This window comes from Fukomys damarensis, unplaced genomic scaffold, assembly GCF_012274545.1.
Source record: "Fukomys damarensis isolate Sample0158 unplaced genomic scaffold, DMR_v1.0_HiC HiC_scaffold_14, whole genome shotgun sequence".
In the NCBI taxonomy this organism is placed as follows: Eukaryota; Metazoa; Chordata; class Mammalia; order Rodentia; family Bathyergidae; genus Fukomys; species Fukomys damarensis.
In genome coordinates this window covers 42,870,607-42,897,369 of record NW_022900926.1, presented here as the reverse complement: position 1 = coordinate 42,897,369, position 26,763 = coordinate 42,870,607, and the positions used below count along the sequence as shown (strand labels likewise).

The 26,763-nt window shown below is 41.1% G+C and overlaps 1 protein-coding gene across 4 annotated transcripts in view; it reads left to right on the top strand.

Annotated features, from left to right (window-relative positions):
- Positions 1-21,058, top strand: part of Mas1 (MAS1 proto-oncogene, G protein-coupled receptor) — a 26,957-nt gene extending 5,899 nt beyond the window's left edge. For 3 of the 4 annotated variants that reach the window (XM_010631052.2, XM_010631051.2, XM_010631050.2), the window contains exon 2: positions 19,439-21,058. In XM_010631052.2, coding sequence (XP_010629354.1) covers positions 19,475-20,452 — 978 coding nt within the window. In that variant the 5' untranslated portion in view covers positions 19,439-19,474 and the 3' untranslated portion in view covers positions 20,453-21,058. Of the gene's footprint in view, positions 1-17,715; positions 17,785-19,438 lie in introns of those variants that run through there. The other variant, XM_010631053.2, reaches the window with a different exon arrangement.
- The last annotated feature ends 5,705 nt before the right edge of the window (positions 21,059-26,763 follow it).

The following is a 26,763-nucleotide window of genomic DNA, read 5'->3' as shown; positions in this document are numbered from 1 at the left end:
AGAGAGACAGAGAGAGAGAGAGAGAGAGAGAGAGAGAGAGAGCGTACCATATGCTCTTTGGAGGACTTGGGTAAAAATGCTATGCTGTTGAATGACCTGGCTCGTGTCTATTTGTTCTGATGAAAAGACATGCCTAAATCTCCTCCTTGATATCAAGTATCATTGCCTACGAAGTGAATTGTGCTGTCCTCAATCCAGAGTAGCGATGACTATGAGTCATTCATTTAATGGAAGAAAGTGGAAAGAGAAACAGGATTTCTTTTTTTTTCTTTTCTTTCTTTTTTCAGTTTATTAGTACATGCGTGTAGTACCTAATGTTTATATTTCTTGTGGGAAGTTGATATATGCATTACACATCTTGATTCAGAAGCGGGATTTCTGAAAACAACACCTCCTCATTTATTTTGTTGTAGTTGTTGTTGTGGGTTTGGGATTGGGTAGATCCTTCCTGTAGTAAGGTTTGTTGTTTCATAAATCTATCCTCTGAGGCTTTTAATAAAGATCATCAAGTTGACTATGACAGATTCTTCTGGTGACATTGTGATAGTTAATCTTGATTGGCTTGAGATGTCTGAGAGACTAGTAAAGCCACTTCTAGGTGTGTTATGGAGGAACAACCTTGGGGACTAAATCTTGTTCCTGGCCCCTGCTGCTCTGGCTTTTTTCCTGCTCTGTCTGCTTCCTGGGTGCCATGAAGTGAGCAGATTTCCTTGCCTGCTGTTTTATTTATTTATTCCTCATTGAGTTTATTGGTACATTTTAGGTATACAGTACAGTTACATTCATTATTGGGATCTTGTACCTTTTGCATGCTGTTTTAGAGCTAGCCAACCATTGATTGAAGCATCTGAAACCATGTGCCAAAATAAATATTTTCTTCTTTACGTTGTGTATATCAGGTATTTTGTCCTAGTAATAAACATAAAAGCCATTACTAAATATCCCCAAAGTTCTACCATCTACATGAATGGGTATGTGAACCTTATTACAGATATTTATTGTTTAATAACCTCCCTGTTTAACCAGTGCTATACTTACTACCTGCTCTTTGGAATTGTGACCTGCCGCTTGGACTTATGTCCTGTCTCTTTTTTTTTGTACAGTTCTGTACAACTTGTTTATCGAGCTTCAATTTTTTTTGTACAGTATACCTTGTTTATACAGTGCTGTAATATTTTACTGATTGTTCTGTGCATTTCAGTACTATAGTTTAATGTAGTTTATATATTACAGTACTGCATGTAAGAGTTATGCAAAAAAAAAGCATCATCAAGTTGGAGTTTTCTTGGACCATTTCTTTGTTCTGAATATTATAATGTACGTATTATACAAGTCTTCATTTAGCGAACAATACATTTAATGACCTCATGTGGGACAGTAACTCATTGTTAAATGAGGAACTTCTGTATGTAAATGGATTATTGACAAGGAGCTGGTGAGTGGGCATAGAAGTAGTGACAGCCTGGTGTCTGGGCCCTGGAGCTGCCTTTGCTCCTAACCTATCAATTCTTGGACTAGATGCAAGTTAATTTCCTATTTCCTTACCTGTAATGCAAGTACCTGTCTGTGCTATTACACAGTTCCTTCAAGCTCTCAGTCTCAATGATTGATAGATGATCAGATTTAAGAGCAAGGAAGTGTTTTTAAGAAAACTCCAAGCTGCATCCTTTCGTGTCTTCTATAAAACATTCCATTTTCTGTGGGAAAAAATTTGTAATATACACATATATGACAAAGTGTTAATTCACAAATAATTCTTGCAACTCAGGAAATGAAATAAAGAGCATGAAAAAAATAATCCATCAAAGAATATAAGTGATCTTTAACATGAAAGAATTGTCCAACCTCATTAACAATTAAATAAATGCAAATTAAAGGAACATAATTTTATTGCTTTTCAAAGTTGGGAATTATAAAAAATGGAGCTGTTGTGGGAAAAGAAGATGTATAGATGGTGTGAAAGAAAGCATTCATATATTGTTGATATTAGTATAATTGGTACACTTATTTTGGAAGGTAATTTGTTAATATACATCTAAGCCTTGAAAAGTATTTATACCCTTCCATTCAGCAGTTGTACTTTTAGAAATATGTCCTAGAGAAATAATTAGAGATTTATATCTCCAAAACTTCATTACAGTAGTTCCCTATATCTTAGATTTCCCTTATGCTATTTCAGTAACCCAGAGTCAACTAAAAATATTAAGTGAAAAATACCAGAAATAAAAACTTCAAAAGTTTTGAATAAATTTTATTATAATATATTATTATGATTTGCTAGTTATAATAATTGAATATATTATTATAATTTGATTAGTTATATTAATTGCAAAATTCCAGAAATAAAAAAATTCAAAGATTTTTTTTTTTTAGTAGTACAATGTTTGTAATACATAACGGTCGTGTTCATCACAGGGAGCTGGTTTGTGTATAAAACACACCTTAATTCTTTTTACTCCCCCTTTCTATCCCATTCTTGCCCCTCCCTCCATCTCTTGATTCCTTCTCATTGGCAAAAGATTTGCCTTCCTGTTTCCTATTATCTATCTTTTATTTTGCTCTTTTTATTTATATTTTGATTTCTCATAAGAGAAACCATGTGATATTTGTTTATGTCTGATTTATTTCACGTAGTATTATTAAATTTTATCAGAGTATACAGTTTGTTCAACTGAATATTATCTGTTGTTAATCTCTTTCATGACTAGTGTAAATGTTAAAATTTGTTATAGGCGTGTACATGTAGGAAAAAATAGAACCACAGATAGGGTTCAGTACTATCAGAAGTTTCAGGGTGATAAGAAAGGACTACTGCACAGTGCTTTAATTTTAAAATGATTATAAAAAACAGAAGCAACTGGTATGTCCAAGGCCAGGTGATGAAAAATGAAATATGGTACATTCAAATAGTGCTAATAAGGTCATGTTTTTTGAGTACATAATGACAGGGGAAAATGTTGCAGTGTGATATATCAAGTAGAAAAAGAGTAGGATACAAAAGCATATAAAATTGATCCTGTTTTTTTAAAAAGTGTCTGACACTGAAAAAAATACTAAAAGGGAGTATCTCAGATGTTAAACCAGGTCAGTTCTGAACAATAATTATGTGTGTGAATTTTCCAAATTTCCTGCAATGCACACATTGTTTTATAATTAGAAAGGGGACAGTAAAAATTTAAAATACCCTCATTTCATGTTAAGATTAAACAGACTACCGAGTTCCAGTGAGATGACATTTTTGCAATGGAAGAGCCCTTCTGTACCAGCAGGAACTGTTAGATCAGCCCCTGCAGGCCACTTCAATTTACAATGGACTTTAAAGAGAGAGAACAGATGGGGGCCCTGGTCCTACCACTGGCAAAGGCACAATTAGAAGTTAAACCAGTCATCAGAAAAAAAATCCCTACAACATTAGGGGTGATGTTGGCTTCAATTCCTCAAATAGGAAGGAGCAGAGAAGACAAGACTGGAAAACAAACAGAGAGGCTATGCAAGGTAAGGTCCCAAAACAATGTTAGGCCCCAGAGAGTGGTTGAGGGGCAGAGATCAGGGGTTAGACCAGGAGCTTTTGGGCTGAGGGCTTTTTCATTACTTGTAGATATTCACTTCTCTGTGTATTATCTGTGATGGGGAACTTGGTTAGACCGGTGCTCTCCAGATGTTGCTTGTGAGTAGGAGATTGGCTCAGTTTTTGCTTTGAAGTCAGGAAACCCAGCCATCCATCCTTCTGATCAGGGTCCAGGTGGGATTCCAGACACTAGCTTCCCTGTGAACCAGGGAGCACCTGATACACAGATTATAGAGCCTGTGTGGCTGTGTTTTGTAGTGGCTCTAAGGTGGGCTGATTATTAATCCTTAGCCTTCTTTCCTACAGATTGAGGGGAACAATACCTCCCTAATCAGCCTCTCAACCTGATGGTAAGGTGCTAGAGCTAAGATTCAGGAGGATGCTTTGGACTCTGCAGCCCTAGCCACGATATTGTGATGCCCCAACATACTTCTTTCTCCCAAGGAAATGCTTCCATGAGAAGGAGGAGAGGAAGGGAAGATGTTTCTGTGATGCTGCCAGGCCTTCCTATGATGCCACTACCTCTTCCACTCTTTTGTATTCTGTTGCCAACTGAGCTTCTCATTATTGCGTTCTGACCATGGCAGGGACTGCAGAGAATGTTAGATGAGCTGTCATTGCACATTAGACCATCAGCATGAGGTAAACAGGCATCCCTACAAATGCAACACACACACACACACACACACAAACACAATGATTTGCATGACTGGACAGAAGACTCCCATAGAACTGGGTCTACATGGACACAAGAAGACACTATAATGATTCATTTTGTAGTACACATATGTTCCCTCATCCTTGGTGCTGTCCAAGGGCTCAACTGTGTGATCTTTGTTGACTGTTGGGGGAGGATCACTGAGCCAAGAATAAATTCTTCTGAGCTAGACTGTTTTGTCAGCTAGCAGCAATTAGCCTTCCCTCCCAACCCTCAAATATCCCCGCCATCCACTAACAAGGCTAAATAATCCATGAGACAACCAAGGTGATGAGCATGCAGGGCCAGCTGGGTTCCAGGCCCTTCTTGCCATCTGCTATTTCACTGGAGAGAATGATACTCAGCGTGTTTGAGTAAGACTGGGAATGTGATTTTTAGAGATTTGTTCACTATAACAAAGCAATTAGAAGATTATGGTTTGTTTGGTTGGTTGGTTGGTTTTTCGAGACAGAGTCTCACTATGTAGTTAAGACTGACTATGCAGGGTAAAACAAACAAACAAACAAACTTCCTCTCACTTTGGGAACTGGTGACCCTTTTATTGGCACCTACAGAACCGGGATCCAGCAGTCCCACTACCAGGTGTGGGTATAAGGTATGAGGAAGAGGCCACCTGACATGCGACTGTGTTCTTAATCAGCCTTGTGGGTTTGTACACAGTCCTTGTAGCGCTGGACTATAAGACCAGCTGGGACTTCTAAAGTAGCAAATTTTAGCACACACCTATAATCCTAGCTCTTGGGAGACTGAGGCAGGAGGATCACTGAGTTCGAGGCCAGCTTGGGCTACATAGTGAGTTTGAGGCTAATAAAACCAAAATAAAATAACAGATTTTAAGAATTAATTTTAGTGAGCTGGGGATTTAGCTCAGTGGCATGGCACCTGCCTCGAAAGTACAAGGTCCTGAGTTTGATCGCCGGTACCAGGAAAAAAAAATTAATTTTAGTGTAGCTGGGTGTGATGGCACATGCCTGCAATCCCAGAATTCAGGCTGAGGCAGGAGGATTTTCATGGGTTCAAGGCCAGCCTGTATTACATAGTGAAACCCTGTCTCCGAAAAGAGAAAACAAGAATTTAATCTTGGTGTAAGATCTTGTCAGCTGCTGTCAAGAAATTACACAATAACAAATGTTGGCAGAATTGTGGGGAGAAAGGAACCCTTATCCATTGTTGGTGGGAGTGCAGACTGGTGTAACCACTGTGGAAATTGATATGGAGATACCTCAAAGAGCTGGGACTAGAGGTTCCATTTGACCCAGCCATCCCTCTTCTGGGTATTTTTCCAAAAGAATTAAAAGATTTATATCACAGTGATATATGTGCACCTATGTTTATAGTGGCACAGTTTGTAATAGCTAAAACATGGATACAGCCTATTTGCCCATCAGTTGGAAATTGGATAAAGAAGATGTGGTTTTTCTATAAAATGGAATACTACTCAGACATAAAGAATGAGAAATTAGATTCATTCATAGGAAAATGGATACATATTGAAGATATACTCCTAAGTGAAATAAATAAGTCACACATGTGTAAATACTGAATAGTTTCTCTGGTGTGAAAAACTATAATAGTGCATAAGATCCTAATGAGATAATTGACAATGTGAACTAGGAAGAAAAGGGCTAAAGGTATAGGAAAGTGGGAAGGGTAGGGGAAAGGTAATAAAGGAAAAGAAAAATATATGAGAAAATGAAAAAATGGAAATAAAGTGTTTGTAAATGGGGAGGGGATGTGGGGGTGAAGGGAGGGTGCGGACAAGGGGAAAAAATGAGAACCAAGACCTGTCATGTAAAGGTACAAGATCCCAATGATGAATGTAACTGTACTGTATACCTAAAATGTACCAATAAACTCAATGAGGAAAAAAAATGTAGCAGGACAAGCCGTTCTGCTATGAACAAAACATTAGTTCATACTCTATACTATCTCCCTTAGCAGTGAGTATATGATCCATCAGGGCAGCCAGTCTGGCTTTCTAATTTGTTCTGCAGAAAAAATGTTTATCAAGCAACTATTTGTGCTAAGCAAAGTACCAAGTGCTTTCATATAATTTATCTTACATTGAAATAGGGACAATGTTTAAAATACACTATTATATATAAAAGGCGGTTTTTTGAGACAGGGTTTATTGTTCAGGCTGGCCTTGAACTCCCAGTAATCTTCCTGCATCATCTTTCTTGAGGGCTGGGATTCCAGGTGTGTGCTACCACCTAGAAAAACATTAATTTTTTTAAAAGAAGGAAAGGGCTGTGGATTTAGCTCAGTGGTTCTGCCACCTGCCTCACAAGTGCAAAGTCCTGAGTTCAATCCCTGGTACCAAAATAAATAAATAAATAAAAAGGAAGGAAAATTTAAAAAAATACTATAATACTATACTCACTAGGTAGCCCAGGCTAGTCTCGAACTCACAGCGATCCTCCTGCCTCAGCCTCCCAAGTTCTGGGATTACAGGCATGCACCACCACACCTGGCTTATGGTTTGTTTTTAATGTGGATTAATTTTAATAGACTTTAAAATTTTCATTTCAATCACATCATGATCAGAATCTACCTAAATATGTGATTCATGAGTTATATTTTATTAGAAAAGTTTTGATTTACTGTGATGACCCGGAATTAAGGAAGTATTTTCTCTCATGGGGAAACAGAGTGTTTTCTTTTAAAACAATTATGATGGACTTTCGCAAATGTCAGACATTCAGATATGAATAAGGCAGTCTTGTCCTCAGGGGATTTGCTGTGGAGAGAGTGTATCTGTCTGCTAGAGATGCATAACACAGTGGCTTACACAACAGAAATTTTCTCACAGTTCTGGAGGCTAGAAGTGCACGATCAAGATGCCATTGGGGCTGGTCTGGTGAGGACACTCACTTTCTCCCTCAGTTCTCTATAGCCTTTTCTTTATTTATGGTGAGAGAGCTTCTTATAAGGATACAAATTCTACTGAATTAGAGCCCTCCCTGAGAACATGGTTTAACCTGAACTACTTCTTTAATGGCCTATTACCAAATACATTAAGAATTAGGGCTTCATATGAATTTTGGAGGGGGACACAAGTTAGTCCCTAATAGTGAGGGAGGTATAATTTTAACTCTGCTACAAGGAGGAAGGTCATGGTTATGGAGGTGATGGGTGAATAACACCAGAGCGTGTGACGTGGGCTTTCGAAAAGGTCGGAGGCAGTATGAAAAGCTGGGAAAGCTGGAAGAAGACGGTATAGGGAAGGAGAGCAGGGGATTCATCCCAAGTCTAGGCAGAGACCTGGGAACAAGAAAGGAAGTATATGGTTTTAGTTTTGGTCTTAGATGGCTTCTACATTTGAAATTTACACCCAGACATATGTATGCATAGTGACAGATAATGTCTTAAAGATTTCTTATGCATTTCTATCCTCCTATGTCTATGAAGATCTTATTAAAAGATTTAGGGGCTGGAGGAGTAGCTCAGTGGTAGAGCACATGCCACGGCTATTTCCACCCTCTCTACAGCTTCCTGGCTCCACCTGCGGCTCCTTCCCCCAAGTTTTCAGACTTCCACCAGGGTATCCTTTCTTCAACACAATTCAGATCATGTCCTCAGCCACAGAAACCTTTAAAACTGTGGCCCACCTGCATTAGAACCCGCTGTGTTATGAAAATTCATCCTCTTGGGCCTCATCCTAGGGTTTTGGAAACAGTGGCCTCCTGAAATTTGAGTTTCAATACATTATCCCTGGAAAGATTTAAAGCAGCAGAGTTAGGGACACGTAGTCTGCAGAAGAAGCCCAGCATTATAAGAAGCCGCATAAGCAGCCTGTCACACTCCGTCTGCCCACCCATTTCCGCGGCGCCTCCATCCAAGAACCGGATATCCCCCACCAGTAGCTCTACCGGTGGCATTCTGCACCCGCTATTTCCATGCTTCTACCCACGATGTTTTCTTTTCTTTTAAAGAAATCTTTGTTAAGTTTATCAGTACATTTTAAGTATACAATACAGTTGTACATACACTCATCATGGGGATCTTGTACCTTTATATGACTTATCTTGGTTCTTACTTTTCCCCATTCCCCAGCCCTCCCTTCACCCCCTCCACCCTTCCCTGTTTACAAAGACATTGTTTCCATGTTTTTCCTTTTCACATATTTTTTCATTTCCCTTTTTTACCTTTCCCCTACCCCTCCCATTTACTCTACTCTTTTAGACCCTTTCTTCCTATTGCACAATATCAATTACTCATTTTGACCCTTATTAACATTTTCAGTTTTTCACACCAGAGAAACTATTCAGTATTTACAAATGTGTGATTTATTAATTTCACTTGTGTATGGCCTCAATGTGCATCCACTTATCTATAAATATCTCTAATTTCTTATTCTTTATGGCTGAGTAGTACTCCTTTTTATATTAAAAAAAAACCCCACCTTTATCCAGTCACTAGTTGATGGGCAATTTGGCTGTCTCCAAATTTTAGCTATTATAAACTGTGCTGCTATGTACATGGGTGAGCATATATCACTGCAGTATGAGTCTTTTAATTCTTTTGGGAAGATACCTAGCAGAGGGATACCCAGCAGACGGGTCAAATGGGACTTCTAATCCTAGTTGTTTGAGGTAACTCTGTATTGATTTCCACAGTGGTTGCACAGTCTGCACTCCACCTCCAGTGAAGAAGGGTTCCTATCTCCCTACAACCCTGCCAGCATTTGTTATTGGTTGATTTCTTGATAGCAGCTATTCTTTGTGGGGTGAGATGGAATCTCAGTATTGTTTTCATTTGCATGTCTCAAATGACTAGTTATATTGAACATTTTTTTATGTTTATTTGCTGCGTTTGCTTCTTTGTCTGAGAAATGCCTGTTCATTTCAGGTGCCGATTTTTGAATTGGGTCTTTATATTTGGGGGGTCTTTTTTTAGTTCTTTATATATTCTAGATAGTAGACCTTTGTCTGAGGAATAGCTGGTAAAATTTTTTTCCCACATTGTAGGCTGTCTCTTAGCTCTGTTAGTGGTTTCTCTTGCAGTGCAGAAGATTTTAAAAAGATGAGATCCCAATTATTGATTATTTGTGCTAGTTTCTGTGCTACTGAGGATTTGTTCATAAAGTCTTTTCCTATGCCAATGTCTTCAAGAATTCTACCTAACTTATCTTCTAGCAAGTTTAGTGTTTTTGTTTTAATATTTATTTTCTTTTAATTTTAATTTTTTTGGTACTGGGGATCTAACTCAGGACCTTGTGCTTATGAGGCAGGTGGTGGAACCACTGAACTAAATCCCTGGCCCAAATATTTATATCTTTAATCCACTTGGATTTTAATTTAGTGCATGGTGAAAGATACAGATCTAGTTTTAATCTTTGGCAGGTTGAAATCCAGTTTTTCTAATACCATTTATTAAAGAGGCTATCTTTCCTCCAATGAGGATGGTTGGCTCCTTTGTCAAAGATGAGGTAGTTGCGTATGTCTGGAGTTGTTTCTGCATCTTCTAATCTGTTCCACTGATCTCAGGCCTGTTTCTTTGTCAGTGCCGTGCTGTGTTTTTTGTTTTTGTTTGTTTGTTTGTTTGTTTTTTTGGTACCAGGGTATCGAACTTGGGACCTTATGCTTGCAAGGCAGGTAGTGGCACCACTGAGCTAAATCCCCAGCCCCACCATGCTGTTTTTGTCACTGGCTTTGTAGTGTAGTTTCATGTTGGGGATTGTGATACCCACTGCCATGTCTCTGTTGCCTAGAATTGGTTTTGCTATTCTTGTTCCAATGAATTTTTGAATTGTTTTCTTTAGTTCTGTGAAATATACTGTTGGGATTTCAATAGGGTTTGCATTAAGTCTCTATGAAAATTTTGGAAGTATGGCCATTTTCACTATATTAGTTCTTCCTATCCAAGAACAAGGCATATCTTTCCATTTTCTGATATCCTCTTCAATCTCCTTTTTCACAATACTGTAATTTTCAATGTAGAAGTCTTTTATTTCTTTCATTAGATTGATTTCTAAGTATTTCTTTTTTTGGATGCTATTGTGAAAGGGATTGTTTCTCTAATTTCGCTCTCCATGAGTCTGTTATTCATTTGCAGGAGGGCTATTGACTTTTGAGTATTGAATTTGTATCCAGCTGTGGTACTGGATTTGGTTAGCAAATCTAAAAGTCTTTTGGTGGAGTTTTTGAGGTCTTCCATATAGAGTATCACATCATCTGCAAATAATGATAATTTAACTTCTTCCTTTTCTATCCTTATTCCTGTTATTTCTTTCTCTTCTCTAATTTCCTGGTATATTGAACTCTATTGAACAAGGGTGGTGACAGTGAACATCCTTGTCTTGTTCCTGATTTTATAGTGAAAGCTTTCAGCTTTTGTCCATTTAGTATGATGCTGGCTGTTGGTTTGTCATAGGTGGTTTTTTCAATCAGATTGAGATAAAGACCATCTATAGCAATCTTCTGTAGGGTATTTATCACGAAAGGGTGTTGAACCTTGTCAAATGCGTTTTCTGCATCAATTGAGGGGATTATATATTTTTTGTCTTTGGCTCTCTTAATATGGTGTATAATATTTATTGATTTGCAGATATTAAACCATCCCTGCATCCCTGGGATGAATCCAACTTAGTCATGGTGCATAATCTTGATGATTTGCTGCATTCTGTTTGCCAGTATTTTATTGAGGACTTTTCCATCTATGTTCATTAGGGAGATTGTCCTGTAATTCTCTTTGTTGGTTGAATCCTTCTCTGGTTTTGGTATCAGGGTAATGCTTACTTCCAGGAATAAATTTGAGAGTATTATTTCCCTTTTAATTTCATTAAAGTTTGAGAAGTAATGACATTAGGTCTGCTCTAAATTTCTTGTAGAATTCAGCAGTGAATCCATCAGGGCCATGGATTTTCTTTGTTGATAGTTTTTAAATTAAATATTTAATTTCATTGGCTGATATTGGTTTATTTATTATTTCTATACCTTCTTGATCCAGTTTTAGTAATTCATATGTATCTAGGAATCTGTTCACTTCTTCTATATTTTCCATCTTATTAGAATAGAGGTTCTTGAAGTAGGTATTGATGATCTTCTGTATCTCTGTAGGATCTGTTCTAATTTAACCCTTCTCATTCTTAATTGAATAGAGTTGAGTCTTTTCTTTTTTTCTTTTTTTGATAAGGTTGGCTAATGGTTTGTCAATTTTGTTTAAACTTTCAAAGAACCAATTCTTCTATTCATTGATTATTTGTATTGTTTTCTTAGTATACATTGTGTCAATTTCTGCTCTGATTTTTATAATTTCTTCCATCATACGAGTTTTGGGCTTGACTTGCTCTTCTTTTTGTAAAGCTTGAGACTCAACATTAGGTTGTTTATTTGAGTTTGCTCTGTTTTCCTGATATGGGAATTCACCACTATAAATTTTTCTCAAAGGAGTGCTTTCATTGCATCCCATAAGTTCTGGTATGTTGTATTGTCATTATTGTTTAATTGTAGAAATTGTCTGATTTCTTCTTTAATTTCATCTGTGACCCATTGGTTATTCAGCAGGATGTCATTTAATTTCCATGTGTTTATGAAGTTCTTGTGATTTCTTTTGCAATTGTTTTCCAATTTCATTGCACTATGATCTGATAATATGTATGATATTATTTCAATTCCTTTGTATTTACTTAAGCATGTTCTATGAGCTAATATATGGTCTATTTTGGAGAAAATCCCATGTGCCACTGAGAAGAATATGTATTCTAATGTTGGGGTGGATCACTCTGTAGACATCTACTAAGTCCATTTATTCAAAATTTTGGTTCAATTCTAATAATTGATTTTTGATTTTTTTTGTCTAGTTGATCTATTTGTGACAGTGGGGTATGAGGTCCCCGTTACAATTGTATTTTTGATTATTTGATTTTTCAAGTTCATTAATATTTGTTTTGTATAGTTGTATAGTTGGGGTGCTATTAGGTGCATATATATTTATGACTGTTATATCTTCCTCTTGGATTGTTCCCTTTACCAGGATGTAGTGACCTTCTTTGTCTCTCTTAATCAGTCCTGGCTTAAAATCCACTTGTGTGCAAATAGAATAGCTACCCCTGCTTTTTTCCAGGTTCCTGTCATATTAATATTGTTTTCTATCCCTTGACTTTCAGTCTATGAATTTTTTTCAATTAAATGTGTTTGTTGTACACAGCATATTGTTGGATCTTACTTGTTGATCCATGCTGCCATTCTGTTTCTTTTGATTGGTGAATTGAGACCATTACCATTGATAGTTATAACTGATATGTATTGTCTTACCTCTGTCATGTTATTTTCCTGCTGTTGGCTTCCTTCTTTCCTTTTCTGTTTAATTTCTTGCTTTGCCTGGTGGTTTCATTCTGTTTGGGTTCATGGAGTTGTAATCCTCATCTCTTCTTAGAATGTCTTCAGAATACTTTGGAGTGCTGGTTTGTTGGTCATGAATTTCTTCAGGGGCTCTTTGTCATGGATGTATCTTATTTCTCAATTAATTTTGAAGGATAGTTTTGTAGGATATATCAATTAAGTTTGTCCAATTCAAAGTGCTGTCACTCTCAGGAAGTGGGGGCAAACAGCCCAGAGCCGGACTGACTAATCCCCGCAAGCTAATTGCAGCTTCAGGGTGGGGTAGTGGATAATGCCAGCCAGCCTGCCCCTTTAGTTCCTTTGAAGTTCAGGCTGGTTTCTGGCTATGAGGCTGGAACCAGACTCCTTGAGCCTCCAACAGTCTATGTCTCCTACTGGCTTGAATTTTGCTCCTTGACCTCCTCCTGACTTGAACTCAGCACCTGTACTGAGGCACTGAGAACTACTAGATGGTGTCTAGCATCAGTTGTTCTGAGTTCCGAGCTCAACTGGCCCCTCTCCAAGATGGCTACCAGCCAATCACTCTCTCCTGGGTGAGGTCTGAACCCAGATAACTCACCAGCTGCTGCTATCCAGTGCATCCTCTGCTCCATTCCACTGGTGTGTTTCTTTGTGGAGGCCTCTGGGGTTGTCAGTAGTCACTGTGTGTCTGCAGGTCCAGCCTGCCATTCCCTTGTGGAGAGTCTCGGCTTTGGGAGAGAGCGCTGCTTGGTACCTTCATCCTCTTCGTTAAAGTCTCTCTCTTCATTCTCCCTATAGACTTTAATTCTTGCCTCAGATCCTTTCTGTGTCCCAGGGAACTGCTTTCCTCCTGCTTGTCCTCTTTGTGCTGCTATATATTTCAATGTCAGGACACTAAATCTCAGAGAGTCTCTTTCTCTGCTGCTCACTGCTCTGCCATCTTCCCAGAAGTCCCTGGTTGGGTTGGTTTGATTTTGAAAGTGTTACAACTTGACCTTAAATGTTCAGACAGCTTCCTCAACTGACTTTCACGATTTTATTTAGAAACTTTTGAGGAAGGGCAGAATAGTTTATTGAAAATAGAAGCTAGTGTTATACAGTGGTACCTTGATTTGAGAATTTATTCTTTCTACAATTCTGGTTGCAAACCAAATCAAATTTCCCTGTAAGGTTAACAAAGGTCAACATTGAATCTAATCACTGAATTTGATTTGGTTTGATTGGTTTGTGACTAATTCAGTTTATGACCAGAATGGAAGAAAGAATTAAGATCATGAATCAAGGTACCACTGTAAAAGGACAGTGTAGAACAGGGAGCTTCAGAGCCTGAGTGGCAGAGAGCAGGTAGTAGGCTGTGGATGTAGAATTCAGGAGTGGGTGCTGGAAGGGAGGCAGACAGAAAAGGTGCACCCTCTGGCATGCATCGAGAAGCCCAGATCTGAATGCTCTTGTGGTCTAGATGTCCCCACAAAGCCTCATGCAGATGAGGTGGGGCTTTTTTTTTTCCAAAAGTGGTTGAATCTGGAATGTGTGATGCTGGGATTAATGGCATGTGATTACTAAGCCATTACACATGATTGGTTTGGCACTGCCCTAATCCTGGTGGTCTGGATGGAATAAAAGGGGCAGGAAGATGCTATTAAGGTTTCTGCTTTTTCTGTGTTTCGCTGCCATGAATTGTTGCCCCTCTCTACCCTGCTGTGGAGTGAGCCTAGTATACACTGAAACCTCTGTGAGCTATAAACCAAATAAACCCTTTCACCTCTAACTCTGGGTGTCAGGTATTTTGTCTCAGCAATGAGAGAGAAAAGTAACTGACACAGACTAAAATGCTCTTGTCAGTTTTCTTTTTTTTTTTCTATTGAGTTTTTTCTATTTTTTTATTGAGTTTATTGGTACATTTTATGTATACAGTACAGTTACATTCATTATTGGGATCTTGTACCTTTACATGATCTTGTCAGTTTTCTTAAGAATTCTTGGTCTTACATCTCTAGTCTTTGATTTACATTTGCTATTAAAAGGTTTCAGTTTTGTGATGGCTCCAACCTGTGTTGTCCATCACAGTAGCTATGAGTTACATGAAAAGTGGCTCATCTGGAGTGAGTTGCATTAAAACACACACTGGGTGTGGGAGACAATGTGTGAGAAACTGAAAGTGTAAATGCAGATCAAAATGTATAGTAGATAATGTGAAATAAGAAGAAAAGGTCCAAAGGAGAAGGAGAAGTGGGAAGGAGAGGGGAAAGGAAAGAAGGAAAAGGGAAAAATATGAGAAAAGGAAAAAATGGAAACAAATTCTTTATAAATAGGGAGGGGTGGAGGGGTTAGAGGGAGGGCAGGAGAATGGGGAAAAATAAGAACCAAGATATTCCATGTACAGGTACAAATTCCCTATGATGAAGGTCATCATACTGTATACCTAAAGTGTACCAGTAAATTAACAGATCTTTAAAAAAAGGACACACAATACCTTGACAATGTTTTTCACATTGGTTACGTGATGGAATATTTTTTAACTCATTTGGTTAAATAAAATAGATTATGAATATTAATTTCATATTTTGCTTTTTTAGCATAGTTACTAGAAAACTTTGATTGCACACGTGTTTCCATTTCCAGTGGATGGTGACGATCAGGCCCTCCTTCCCCAACCACTTGTCTCTGTCTCACAGATGCCACGGCATAGGAATGCCCAGTGCTGATGCACACGCCGCTCACTCACTGTCAGGGCCCATGGACTCCTGCTTTGTGCTGTAAAGTCCTTCACAGCGTTAGCCATTTTTGCACATGACATTCCTGTCCTGCAATACTATTTCTCGGTGACTTCAAGGTCACTGCTGATAACTCTTCCAGTGTCCTGGTTCCAGGTCCTGTGGTTCAGCCCCAGTGACCTTGCTCCCACCCACCCACCCCAAGTCACTCACATGCACGGTCATCTGTACAAATAACCATACAATAATCCCAGAACTCCACCACCCAGTCTCTGTTTTAAGAGTCCACTCTCGAGCCTCTCCTCCTATTTCCCCTTCAAAACCTTCAGCACACGGACTTCAACAAGCCCCTGACAGCACCAGGGCTGCCGTGCATAGCCCCACCTCCTGTTCACTGTCTGTCACCCTTCTCTTGCTGTCACTCTTCTCTTTTCCCCTAGTATTCCATGGAGCACCACCATAGCCATTGCCTTCCACGCACTTCCATTCCTGAAGCCCCACCCTGTGTTGCAGGAGCCTGGGAAAACCCCAGCCCTGGCTAACTCCGACTCTACTCCTCCTCTTCCACCTGGCAACTGGACAACTGAGCCACACCTGGAGCAAAGCACAGACTGGCTGAGTTGCCGCCTGAGCACTGGCCTGCGCGGGCTTCAAGGTTTGCCTGGTGATCCCACTCCTTGCATATTTCCTACTGCTTTGGCATATTTCCTACTGCTTTCTGTTGCTCCATTCTGCCACCCTCTCTCTTTAAGCCCCTCAACACTCCCTCACTCTTAGCTGGTGGCCTTGCTCTTTGCTTTGCTGAAAAAAAGTCTGTGTATTCAGAAGAGCCCCTTCTGACCCTGCAATCCCAGCTACTCACAGGAACTGATGATACTGCTAGTCAAGGCTCTCAACACCCGCGTTCCTGAATCTCTGATTATTTCCTTTCTACTGGTGATTCCTATCAGTATCAGATTCCCCTCAACCCACAACCCAGGAGGCTGTCTGACTGAGGTCACTAATGACCCAGTCCCCATCCGCGAGTCTACTTCTTATCTCACTTGAACTTTCAGTGGAACATATGGACACTTTCAGTTGGCTGCTTCTCATCTCTCCAATCTCTAGGTTTTGCAATGCCCCAAGGCTTCTTCCCCTTTTAAATTACCCTTATTTTTTGGTAATTTATCTGGCCTTGTGATTTTAAGTTTCACGTGTGCATACAACACCCACAGCCTATGTCTGTTCTCCCAGCTCCTGACACACCACAGGAAGTCCCTCCTGGCTATCTTACAGGCTCCCAAACTCCAAATGCCTCATCCTACTGCTCCTCTGTACCAGCTCCGTTCAGCAAATGTTTAAACATTTCTCTCTCTTGTTCTCCCTTGGCATGTACCTCATTCCTCAGCAGATCAAATTGCACCCAGGCCCCACCCGGGTCCAAATCACTGACGTCTCTCTGGCTGGACTAATGTAGAAGCCCCCGCCTGGCTTCCCTCTTCCCAGGTGGTGTGCCTCTCTAGTCTAATCGGAATATAAAGGCTATGGTGAGCCCTGTCATGTCATTCATATCACCCTTTCTCTCAGAACTTTCTGGTGGCTTAGTTTCCCTTCTCACGGAGAGTAAGGGCAGAATCCTTAGAACAGCCAACAAGCCCTGTTGGATATGGCCCCAGCAACCTGTCTGCATGTGTGTCTGATTCTGTTCCTTCCTGATTAAACTTGCTGTTCCCACGGCCTGGAGTGCTGTTGCCCCCTTACTTCAAGTCTTTGCCCAGATGTAACCTTATCAATGAGATTGTTCCCATCACACCATGTAAAATAGATACCCCATGTCCCCACCACCCTCTGTCTTTTCAGCTCTGCTTTATTTTCCCCTATAGCAGTTATTGCGTTCTGCACAGATTTTTTTTTTTGCCAGTGTTTGTTTGCTATTAGTTGCTTCCTTACTAGAATTTAAACTCCAAGAAGCTGGCACTTGGTCTTTTCATACGCTGCTCTGTCCTGGTGCCCAGAATAAGCCTAGTGCTAAATAAATGTTGGATGGGTGAATTTGGAAAGCATGGCTGATTTATCAACAAACTTGTACCAATACCTGGTATCTATAGCAGACTCTGGTGTAGCATTGTGAATCTTGGTCTTTGCTCTGGTTCCTGGGGTTACTGGTGTCTGTGTTCTCTAATTAATGAAAGGAGACCCTATCCCATGGGAAGCAGTTTCCTGTGTCCTGTCAGAGTGGCAGAGGGAAGTACTAGTGGAGAGGCATTATCAGGACAGTACAGACAGATATCTCCTGACACCTGGATCATGCAATGAGGAGATAATCACCCTTTTCAACAACCAGAAGATCCATCTGTAGTCCAGGATCCACGCATAGCTGTGCTGAGATTAAAACCCTGTGCTTCCTGGAGTTCTGATGACTCAATGTGAGGGATGTCTAATGTCATCCAGTACATTCAGGTGCCACAAAATAGCAAGTGATCTGCTATTCTACTTCAGGTGAGCTTGTGAGGAGAAGGCAGATATCTAGAAATATTTATATAAATATAGTATGTCAATAATGTGTGCAAGTAAATATATTTGTATATATGAATATAATACAGCCATTATGTATTTTTTGTTGTTTTTTTGAGACAGGGTCTCACTATGTAGTTGAGACTGCCCTGGAACTCACTATGTAGCCCAGGCTGGTCTTGAACTCACAGCGATCCTCCTGCCTTAGCCTCCCGAGTGCTGGGATTATAGGTGTGCACCACCATGCCCAGCTACTACATCTATATTTTATAAATATAAGTATCTAATATATTTTTATGAACTTCTTAAAGGTAATTAGTTTGCACATATAGGAGTTCTGGTGTGCAAAGACAAAGAATTAAAGGCTAAAAAAGAAAAGAACAAATAAAAAGTTAGTATGTACCAATTCCCCACAATGAATGTGATCCATATAAAAACCAAGGACAGAAAGTTAGAGTTGGAACAAAGGAAATGGTCTCTGCTCACTGCCCCTTTTCCTTTTCTCCAGTGATGCAGTGTGGGTTATGATGTATATATGATGTTTCTTTATAGTAGGCAATTGGTGGCTGTGTGTGTATCAGTTAGAAGTGGAAAAGTAAAGAATGCTTCTTTTTTTGTTTGTTTGTTTTTTGGGTTTTTGAGACAGAGTCTCACTGTGTAGTTGCGACTGACCTGGAACTCACTATGTCGCTCAGGTTGGTCTTGAACTCACAGCCATCCTCCTGCCTCAGCCTCCCAAGTGCTGGGATTACAGGAGTGTGCCACCATGCCCGGTTTAAAGAATGCTTCTGATAGCATTTGCCTTGCAGCTTCCAATCTGCAGCATTCTGGGTGGTTTTGGGTTTGTGCTGTGTAGTGCCTGTCAATCATTTTTAGGCATGCTGCAGCTTGTGCAACATGGGGCTTAAGTGCATCCTGTCAAGGCTCACTCTTGGTCACAGAGTGCTGCTTTGCATGGTATATAGAATCTGAGTAGGTGCCCCGCATGATTGCAGATGCAGAGAACAAATAAACTGTTCACCATTCACACTTTTAAAAATATCAGCACAAGTTGAGTGTGATGGTGTGTAACTGTAGCTCTGGCTGCTTGGGAGGCTGAGACAGGAGGACTTCTTTAACCCAGGAGTTCAAGGCTAGCCCAGGTGAAATATTTTTCTAGGCATGCCTCTTATTTACCTTAGCACATAGTACTCTTTTACAAATGATGACAAATTTTCCCAAACACGTGTTTTGTCATTGAATTTTAATGCAGCCATCTTCCTTACCTGGTCTGTTAGACAAGGAAATCAGGGCCCAGAAGATGAAAGGAATTTTCAAAACAAGACTGGGAAAGCTTGGGCAGAACTGGAAATGGATACGAAGGATCCTGGTCCTCGTACTTTGCTGTATCATTTTTGGAGCTGAGCCAAAAGGAAATAATACTACAGAATGAAAAGCTACTGGGGACCTAAAAAGTGTCACAAAATCAATGCCCTTCTTGGTGGAAGGTCTAATTTTATTTCTAAGGGAAAGATAATTGTATGACCTATTAAATCCGTAAAAAATAACTTGAACTTTATGATCCACAGCTAAAAAATACTCCCTTTTATGTCCATTTACCAGTTTTCACGGTTATGCTTGTTGGTTTGACTATTTACAGAAAACCACCGGAAGAGTGCCAGCCCAAGGTCGCTGAATGGATGAGTCAAACGGCACAGCGTTTGTGGACCGGGAGTCCCAGAATGCCTCGACCAGCAGGAATTCCTCAGTCGGGAATGCAGCGCCACACATCCCGGTCGTGCACTGGGTCATTATGAGCATCTCCCCACTGGGCTTTGTGGAAAATGGGATTCTGCTGTGGTTCCTCTGCTTCCGGATGAGAAGAAACCCCTTCACTGTCTACATTACCCACTTGTCTATTGCTGACATCTCATTACTCTTCTGTATCTTTATTCTGTCTATTGACTATGCTTTAGATTATGAACTCTCTTCTGGCCATTATTACACAATGGTCACTCTGTCGGTGACCTTTCTGTTTGGCTACAACACAGGCCTCTACCTGCTGACAGCCATTAGTGTAGAGAGGTGCCTGTCCGTCCTCTACCCCATCTGGTACCGATGCCACCGCCCCAAGCACCAGTCAGCATTTGTCTGTGCCCTCCTGTGGGCCCTTTCCTGCCTGGTGACCACCATGGAGTACATCATGTGCATTGACAGTGAGGAAGACAGCCATTCTCGGAGTGACTGCCGGGCAGTCATCCTCTTCATAGCTGTCCTCAGCTTCCTGGTCTTTACCCCCCTCATGCTGGTGTCCAGCACTATCTTGGTGGTGAAGATCCGAAAGAACACATGGACTGCCCACTCCTCAAAGCTGTACATCGTCATCACAGTCACCATCATCATCTTCCTCATCTTTGCCATGCCCATGAGGCTCCTCTACCTGCTGTACTATGAGTACTGGTCCACATTCGGGACCCTGCATAACATCTCTCTGCTCTTCTCCACGCTTAACAGCAGTGCCAACCCTTTTATTTACTTCTTTGTGGGCAGCAGCAAGAAAAAGCGGTTCAAGGAGTCCTTAAAAGTAGTCCTCACCAGGGCTTTCAAAGATGAGATGCAGCCCAGGCGCCAGGAAGACAGTGGCAATACAGTCTCCATTGAGACTGTTGTCTGAGGAATACAGAAGGAAATTGTGGGCAAAAACGGTGGGACAGGGCAGGGGATTTAGCTGAGTGGCTCTGCACCTGCCTGGCAAGTGCAAGCTCCTGAGTTTGATCCCCCGTACAAAAAAAAGAAAGAAGGTGGGAAACAGGTGTCCTATAGTTTGTGTGCTTGGAATGCAACTTAAGTACCTTTAAATTTCCTTAAATGTGATTCCGAAGGACATCCATTCCACATGCATGAGACATGAATTAATGATGAGATCATACTCTTGTCCTATATCTGCTGGAAATGCCTAAATACGAGTGAGACCTCTGTTGTTTCTGTACTTATCAAGAGCTCTTCTCTGTTCTGGAAATGTCTTAGCATGAATCATACGTCTACTCTACCAGAAAGAGCCATGTATCTTCTCTTACAGATGTGACTGGGAAGGGTAACAAAAGTGTCTGTTGGAACTTGAAGAGGCAAAGCAAATGCAGCAGGAGGAAGCAGAGCATTAGACTTGCCACTTGCTATCTTTATGTCGGAATGCAAGGGGTTTAAACTCTCAGAGCCTCATTTCCTTAATTTAAGAGATGGTAGCGGTACCAGTCTCAACCTCCCAGGGTTGTAAGGGTGGAACAGGAAGAAAAGTTGGCAAAGTACCTGGCACATTGTCAATGTTTAATAAACTTCCATCTCTAATCACTCATGTAAGTGGAAGACCAAATGTTTATTTCTGTTTTATAAAGCACACATACATATAGGTAGATGTACAGCTCTATCATGTACAGATATTATTCTATGTTTTTAAGGGTTGAAGGTCGTTTTTTAAATGAAGGTCTTTTTTTGCTAGCAGCATGAAAGCTTTACATGGCACAACACCATGGTTGAAAACACTGGCAGATGTTATCATGTAGCCAGCCATGGGTTCAAGAATCATTTCAGGTTGTGAAAACTCACGTTTGGCCAGCAGCGGACGAATTTCACATGGCTTCCCTTCCCTCCACGGGAACAGTAGATGGACTAAAAGTCTGTGTTTTGAAAACCTTTGCATATACATTTCCACAAATACCACTAAATTCACAAGTTTGTGTGGCAATTGGACTTTTGAAGACCTTCCCTTCTCCCATTAATGGGTTATTTATTTATAATCGTAAAGTCTTCCTTCCCTTAAAGTCCCATTCAGGTCTCTACTGCCTTTGCCTGCAGTGACTCATTCCTGGAAGGAGGCTCTGTGAGGCCAACAGGAATGCAGTCACATCCTGGAGGGACCTGGACGTTTGTCAAGACAGCTCTCTGCCTGACCCTGTCACATCTGGCTCCTGGTCAGGGAACCAAAGCTGTCACATCTGGGGGACACACACTGCTGCTCTGCTGTCCAAGCAGCCCACTGGGATCATAAACTCAGCCCCAACAAAAAATTAGAGCCACGAAATTTAACAAAAGGAAGACATTTTCTTTGTAAAGAGGAAAAGGAAGGGAGAGGAAAGGAGAAGATAGATAGCTACTCTGATAAGGAGGAGTCAGGGTAGGGGGCTCCAGAAAGAAGGCGGAGCCCTGGGCCCTTTGTTCCCAGCTGCTTTTATGGGGACGTGAGTGACCTTTCTCTCTCCACCTGGATTGGCTTCTGGGCACTTCTGCCTAATGTCATTTTTTTCTGGTGGTCTATATGCAGTTCCTTATTTTCCATTTACCTGTCCTTGACATACCTTCAAGGCCTTATCTTTGAGGAGGGCAGCTAGTTGGCAAGGGAGTGCTTTATTCTTGGGTAGCTTAGAGTTAGTAAGCGAGTGTGTGGATATCTGTTGCACCCTATAATGACCCTAGAGTGAATAACATAGTAGTGACTCTGGAGTGAATACTCATGTATATATGTGTATATGCTGGTACATAGAAGTGAGTTTATATTGTCTTAAGGTTAGTCAGCCCCTCCCCCACTTGCTTTCCCTGTATTTTATTGGAGGTAAGGACAGCTTACTGTTTGTGGACTTAGCTTTTTCTCTGTGTCCAGCCTGTCAGCTCTTTATTCTGTTCTCTCCGTGCAAGTTCCAAGACTGTTTGGTGCCTTTCTTCATCTGGTTTTTCTCTTTTTCTAACCCTGTCTTTGACTTGCTTCCCAGGGGAATCTCTCTAGTAAAGTTTGATCTTCACTCCTTGTAGTCAGGAATAACTAGAAGACCTAAGGAGGCCCTTACTCTATTTTTTCATCTATAGACTCCTGTCCCTTCAACCCCTCCACATCTTTGCTTAGCCTTGGCTCCGGGCGAGCTCTTCCTCCTGTCTGTCATAAAATGCCATCAGAAAATCTGGGTTGTAGCTGTGAAGAAGCCCATCTTGGCCTGTAGACAACATACATCGCTATACACACTTCCTCTGTCCCTTCTAGGAGTCCCGTGAAAATGGCAATACTTCATGAGACGCTTCATGTGAGGAAAATACTCAAGTCCATAAATGAGCACATTAGTATTTAACTGTTTGTTGGAGATTCAGAGATGAAGTGGCTCTTGTGGCTGCTTCTTTATCCTCTTCCTTTCTCAGCTGCCCATAACCGTGGGGGCAACTTTGCCAGGGGAGACAGGTGAGCCTGTCCTACTGAGCTGCAACCCTGCTGCGAGCCAAGTTGTGCAGGAGGCTTTGTAGTAGGTGATGCCATCTGATTCAGAAGCCCAGAAGCTTGTTTTCAGGAGCCCAGATGGGGTGTAGAGTGATGACATTTAGAACGATCTTGTGTTCAGTTGAAAACAGAGCCTCTTCGCTGAGAAAGAACAGAATCTGGAGACCAGCATGGCTCCCCTCTGTTTCCCACTATTTCCCCAATGCTGTGTGCTGGGCTCTGGGTTAGAAGAGGGGGTTAACCTCATCTCTCATGCCCCGAGGAATTGTGTTAGATTTTTATTGCTGTGACAAATACCTGAGACAAATCAACTCATTAGAAGGATTTATTTTGGCTCATATTTTCAGAGTTTCAGTCTGTGGTTTTTTGGCCTGGATTCTTTGGGCCTGTGGTTGGTGGCATAAGCACATAATGGTGGGGATGGATGGTGGACGAGGGCTGTTTACCTCACAGCATCTAGGATATGAAGAGACAAGAGAATACCTGTGTCCCAACATCCCCCCAGCGACCTAACTTCCTCCCATCAGCCCTCACCTCCCAAAGGTTCTGCCGTCTCCCAGGAGCTGAGGACCAGGCTTTTAGCTCATGAGACTTCAGGGGACACTTTCAAAACCATTGCATGGGTCTTGGACACAAGGAGTAAACTAAATGCTGTTGGAGACAAGAAATTTCTACCCAAGGAAAATTCAGCGAGCTATTTGGAAGGCCCCATATATTGCTTTCTTACAGAGAAAGTGGGGAAATTGAATGCAATGATGAATACAAAAATTCTTCTAACCTTTTAAAGGCTGATGCCTTCAAAGAGGTAGGATTTGGAGTTTACAAAGACAAATTCCTTTCTCTAAACCCATTTGCGAAATGAACAATAAGGTTAAAAAAGTAAAATAAAATATCTAAATAAACTTGGAAATATGGAGAGAAGACTAGATAATTTGCACCCTTAGGATTTTTAGAAAATTTGCCTAAATCATTGTAGGTTATTAGGTGCCATTTTTGATAATGTATTGGGGATGGGGAGGAGATTGCTCATATACTATATCTGTTTTATTTATTTGTTTTTGTTTGGTTGGTTATTTATTTTTTGGCACTGGGGATTGAACTCAGGACTTTGCACTTGCAAAGCAGGTGCGATGCCACTGAGCTAAATCTCTGGCCCTATTTAGTTTTTAATAGCAAAACATGTATTGGTACATTTTAGGCATACATGATGATAACACTTTTTATTTATTTTTTAATGGCACTGGGGATTGAACCCAGGATTTTCTCACTGAGCCATATCTCCAGTCATTTTCTTCTTTTTTGCTTTGAGGTAGGGCCTTGCTATCTGACATCCTACCATGGAGTTCCCCCGATGTATCATCTCTCTCCCTCCCAGTCAGTCCTCGAGGGTCCCTGGTCCGGTCATTCTCACATGTTCCTCGACTCCCCTGCATTCCTCCCTTGGCTGCCTGTGCTGCATATCTGGCTGCTGGGTGATGTGGTGAAGTCTCAGCCCATTGGGTTAAGGCCCTGGCACACCCAGCATCCTCAAGGTTGGGCCCTCCTTGCTGCCCCAGTCCCACACAGGGCTGATCTTCCAAGATCTCTGTCTGGAGCCTTTCCCTCATGGTCACTAGTTCCTTATAACCCATGCATGTATCACTGGAAAAAGAAAAGGCCACAAGGCAACAGCCCTCTGACAGTCTCCTCCTCACCATATACAATGACCTGCCATACCGCTCCTTTCTCTTCTCTGAAGATTTTCCACCCCTTCCACATTTCCCCTTGTCCACTGGACAACAATACTCCTGGATTAGTAACAACAAGTGATTAATCATATTGCTTTTGTGTGTGCATGTGTGTGTGTGATGCAAGGAAAGAAACTTGAGCTTTCACACTCAATTACATTCCCCACCCCACTCCTTTTTTTGGGGGTACTGGGAATTGAACTCAGACCCTTGTGCTTGCAAGGTAGTGAGCTAAATCCCCAGGCCCTCAGTCCTTTTTAATTTAGTTAAAATTTAAACATTTAGAAATAATGTCTTGTAAAGTCACTAAGTTGCCTAGGCTGGGCTAGAACTTGAAATCCTCTTGTCTCAGCCTCAGAGAGCGCTGGGCTTACAAGCCTATAGCACCAAGCCCAGCTTTACTTACTTTAATTTGTATTTTTCTTTTCCTTTCTTTTTTTAAGTTAAACTCCTCACAGCAGTCTGTAAACTGGCTCCTGTCTAACTCTCAGGCCCTCTGAACACTTTTCCCTTGCTCTTTCCTCCAGCCACACCAGCCTTCTTGCAGGTCTTTAAACACACCAACAACAGAGCTGGGGATATGGCTCAGTGGTAGAGCACTTGCTAGAACGTGTGAAGTCCTGAGTTCCATCCTCAGATCTTACCCCCTAAAAAAAGCAAAGGGACACTCTGTCTTCTCGGCTTTGGGCTTTGACATTCCTTCCACCTAGAAAGCTCTTCGAGGCTCACTCACTTCCTCTCTTTCCATAGCTTCTGGGAAAACATCACTTCAGTGGCCCTCTGTGGTCACCGGCACAGCTGAACACCCCTCTCCTGTCCCTGTTCTCAGCACTCGTCCTCATTGTCATGGTAGGTATTGATTTATTTGTGTGTTCTCCTCCTCTTTTCACTGGAACATAAGCTCCTTGAGGCAGAGATTTAGCCTTGCTCACTGCCATAGCTCCAGCTTCTGTTGTCATACCTGCTCCTTACCTGCCAGAGTGGTTGAAGCCACGACTCTCTTTGGGATGTTTCTCTTCCACATATAGACAGGCTCCAGTGGTTTCCATCTTGAAACATAATTAAAAAACAAAAGCTATTCCTTGCTTCTACAGTCCTATTTATGGTCTATCCTATCCCTTTCCCTCCCTTCCAGACAACCTTCTGAAAAGACCCTTCCACACTCGCCATTCTTATTTTCTAAGGCACAATTCATACCCTCAATGTCCTACCAGCTGACTAGTCACAAGCCACACTATTGAAGTTGGCCTAGCTAAGAACCTGAGTGACTTCCCCATTGCCCAGCCCCATGGTATCTTAGTCTGTTTTCTGTTACTGTAACAAATACTCAAGGATGGGTAATTTATAAAAAAAGTTAATTTTGGTTCATGGTTCTGGAGGCTGCAAATCCAAGATGACCTTGCTGTGTCTCATGGGGGCCTTTGTCAAAACAAGGCAGAAAGTGGAGAGCCTTAGGCCACATGAAGAGGAGACAAAGCATGGGAGGTGGTCTTGCTTTACAATAATTCACTCTCAAGAGAACAAACCCATCATCGTGAGGAAGACATAAATCCTTTTCAATGACCCCAGCTCTGAACACCACCACCATGACCATCAAGTGTCAACATGAGTTTTGGAGGGGACAAATCACATTTAAATTACACCAAGTAGGATCTTGACACAGTTGACCATACTCTTCTTGAAAATCTCTCTTTTCTGCTGGACGTGGTGGATCACGCCTGTAATCCCAGCACTTGGGAGGCTGAGGTAGAAGGATTGCTATGAGTTCAGGGCCAGCCTGAACTACATAGCAAGACCTTGTCTCAAAAAAGAAAGAATGAAAATATCTCTCTTACATTCTATTTTGCTACTTTAGCTCTCGTGTTGAATCCTTTCCTACTAAACTGGAAGCTTGTCTCCTTCATTGCTCGTTTTCTTCTTCTCCCTTAAATGGCTATGTTTTCCATGATTCAGTGGCTGGGCCTCTGCCCTATTCTTTCTGAACATTCTCCCTGGCATCCC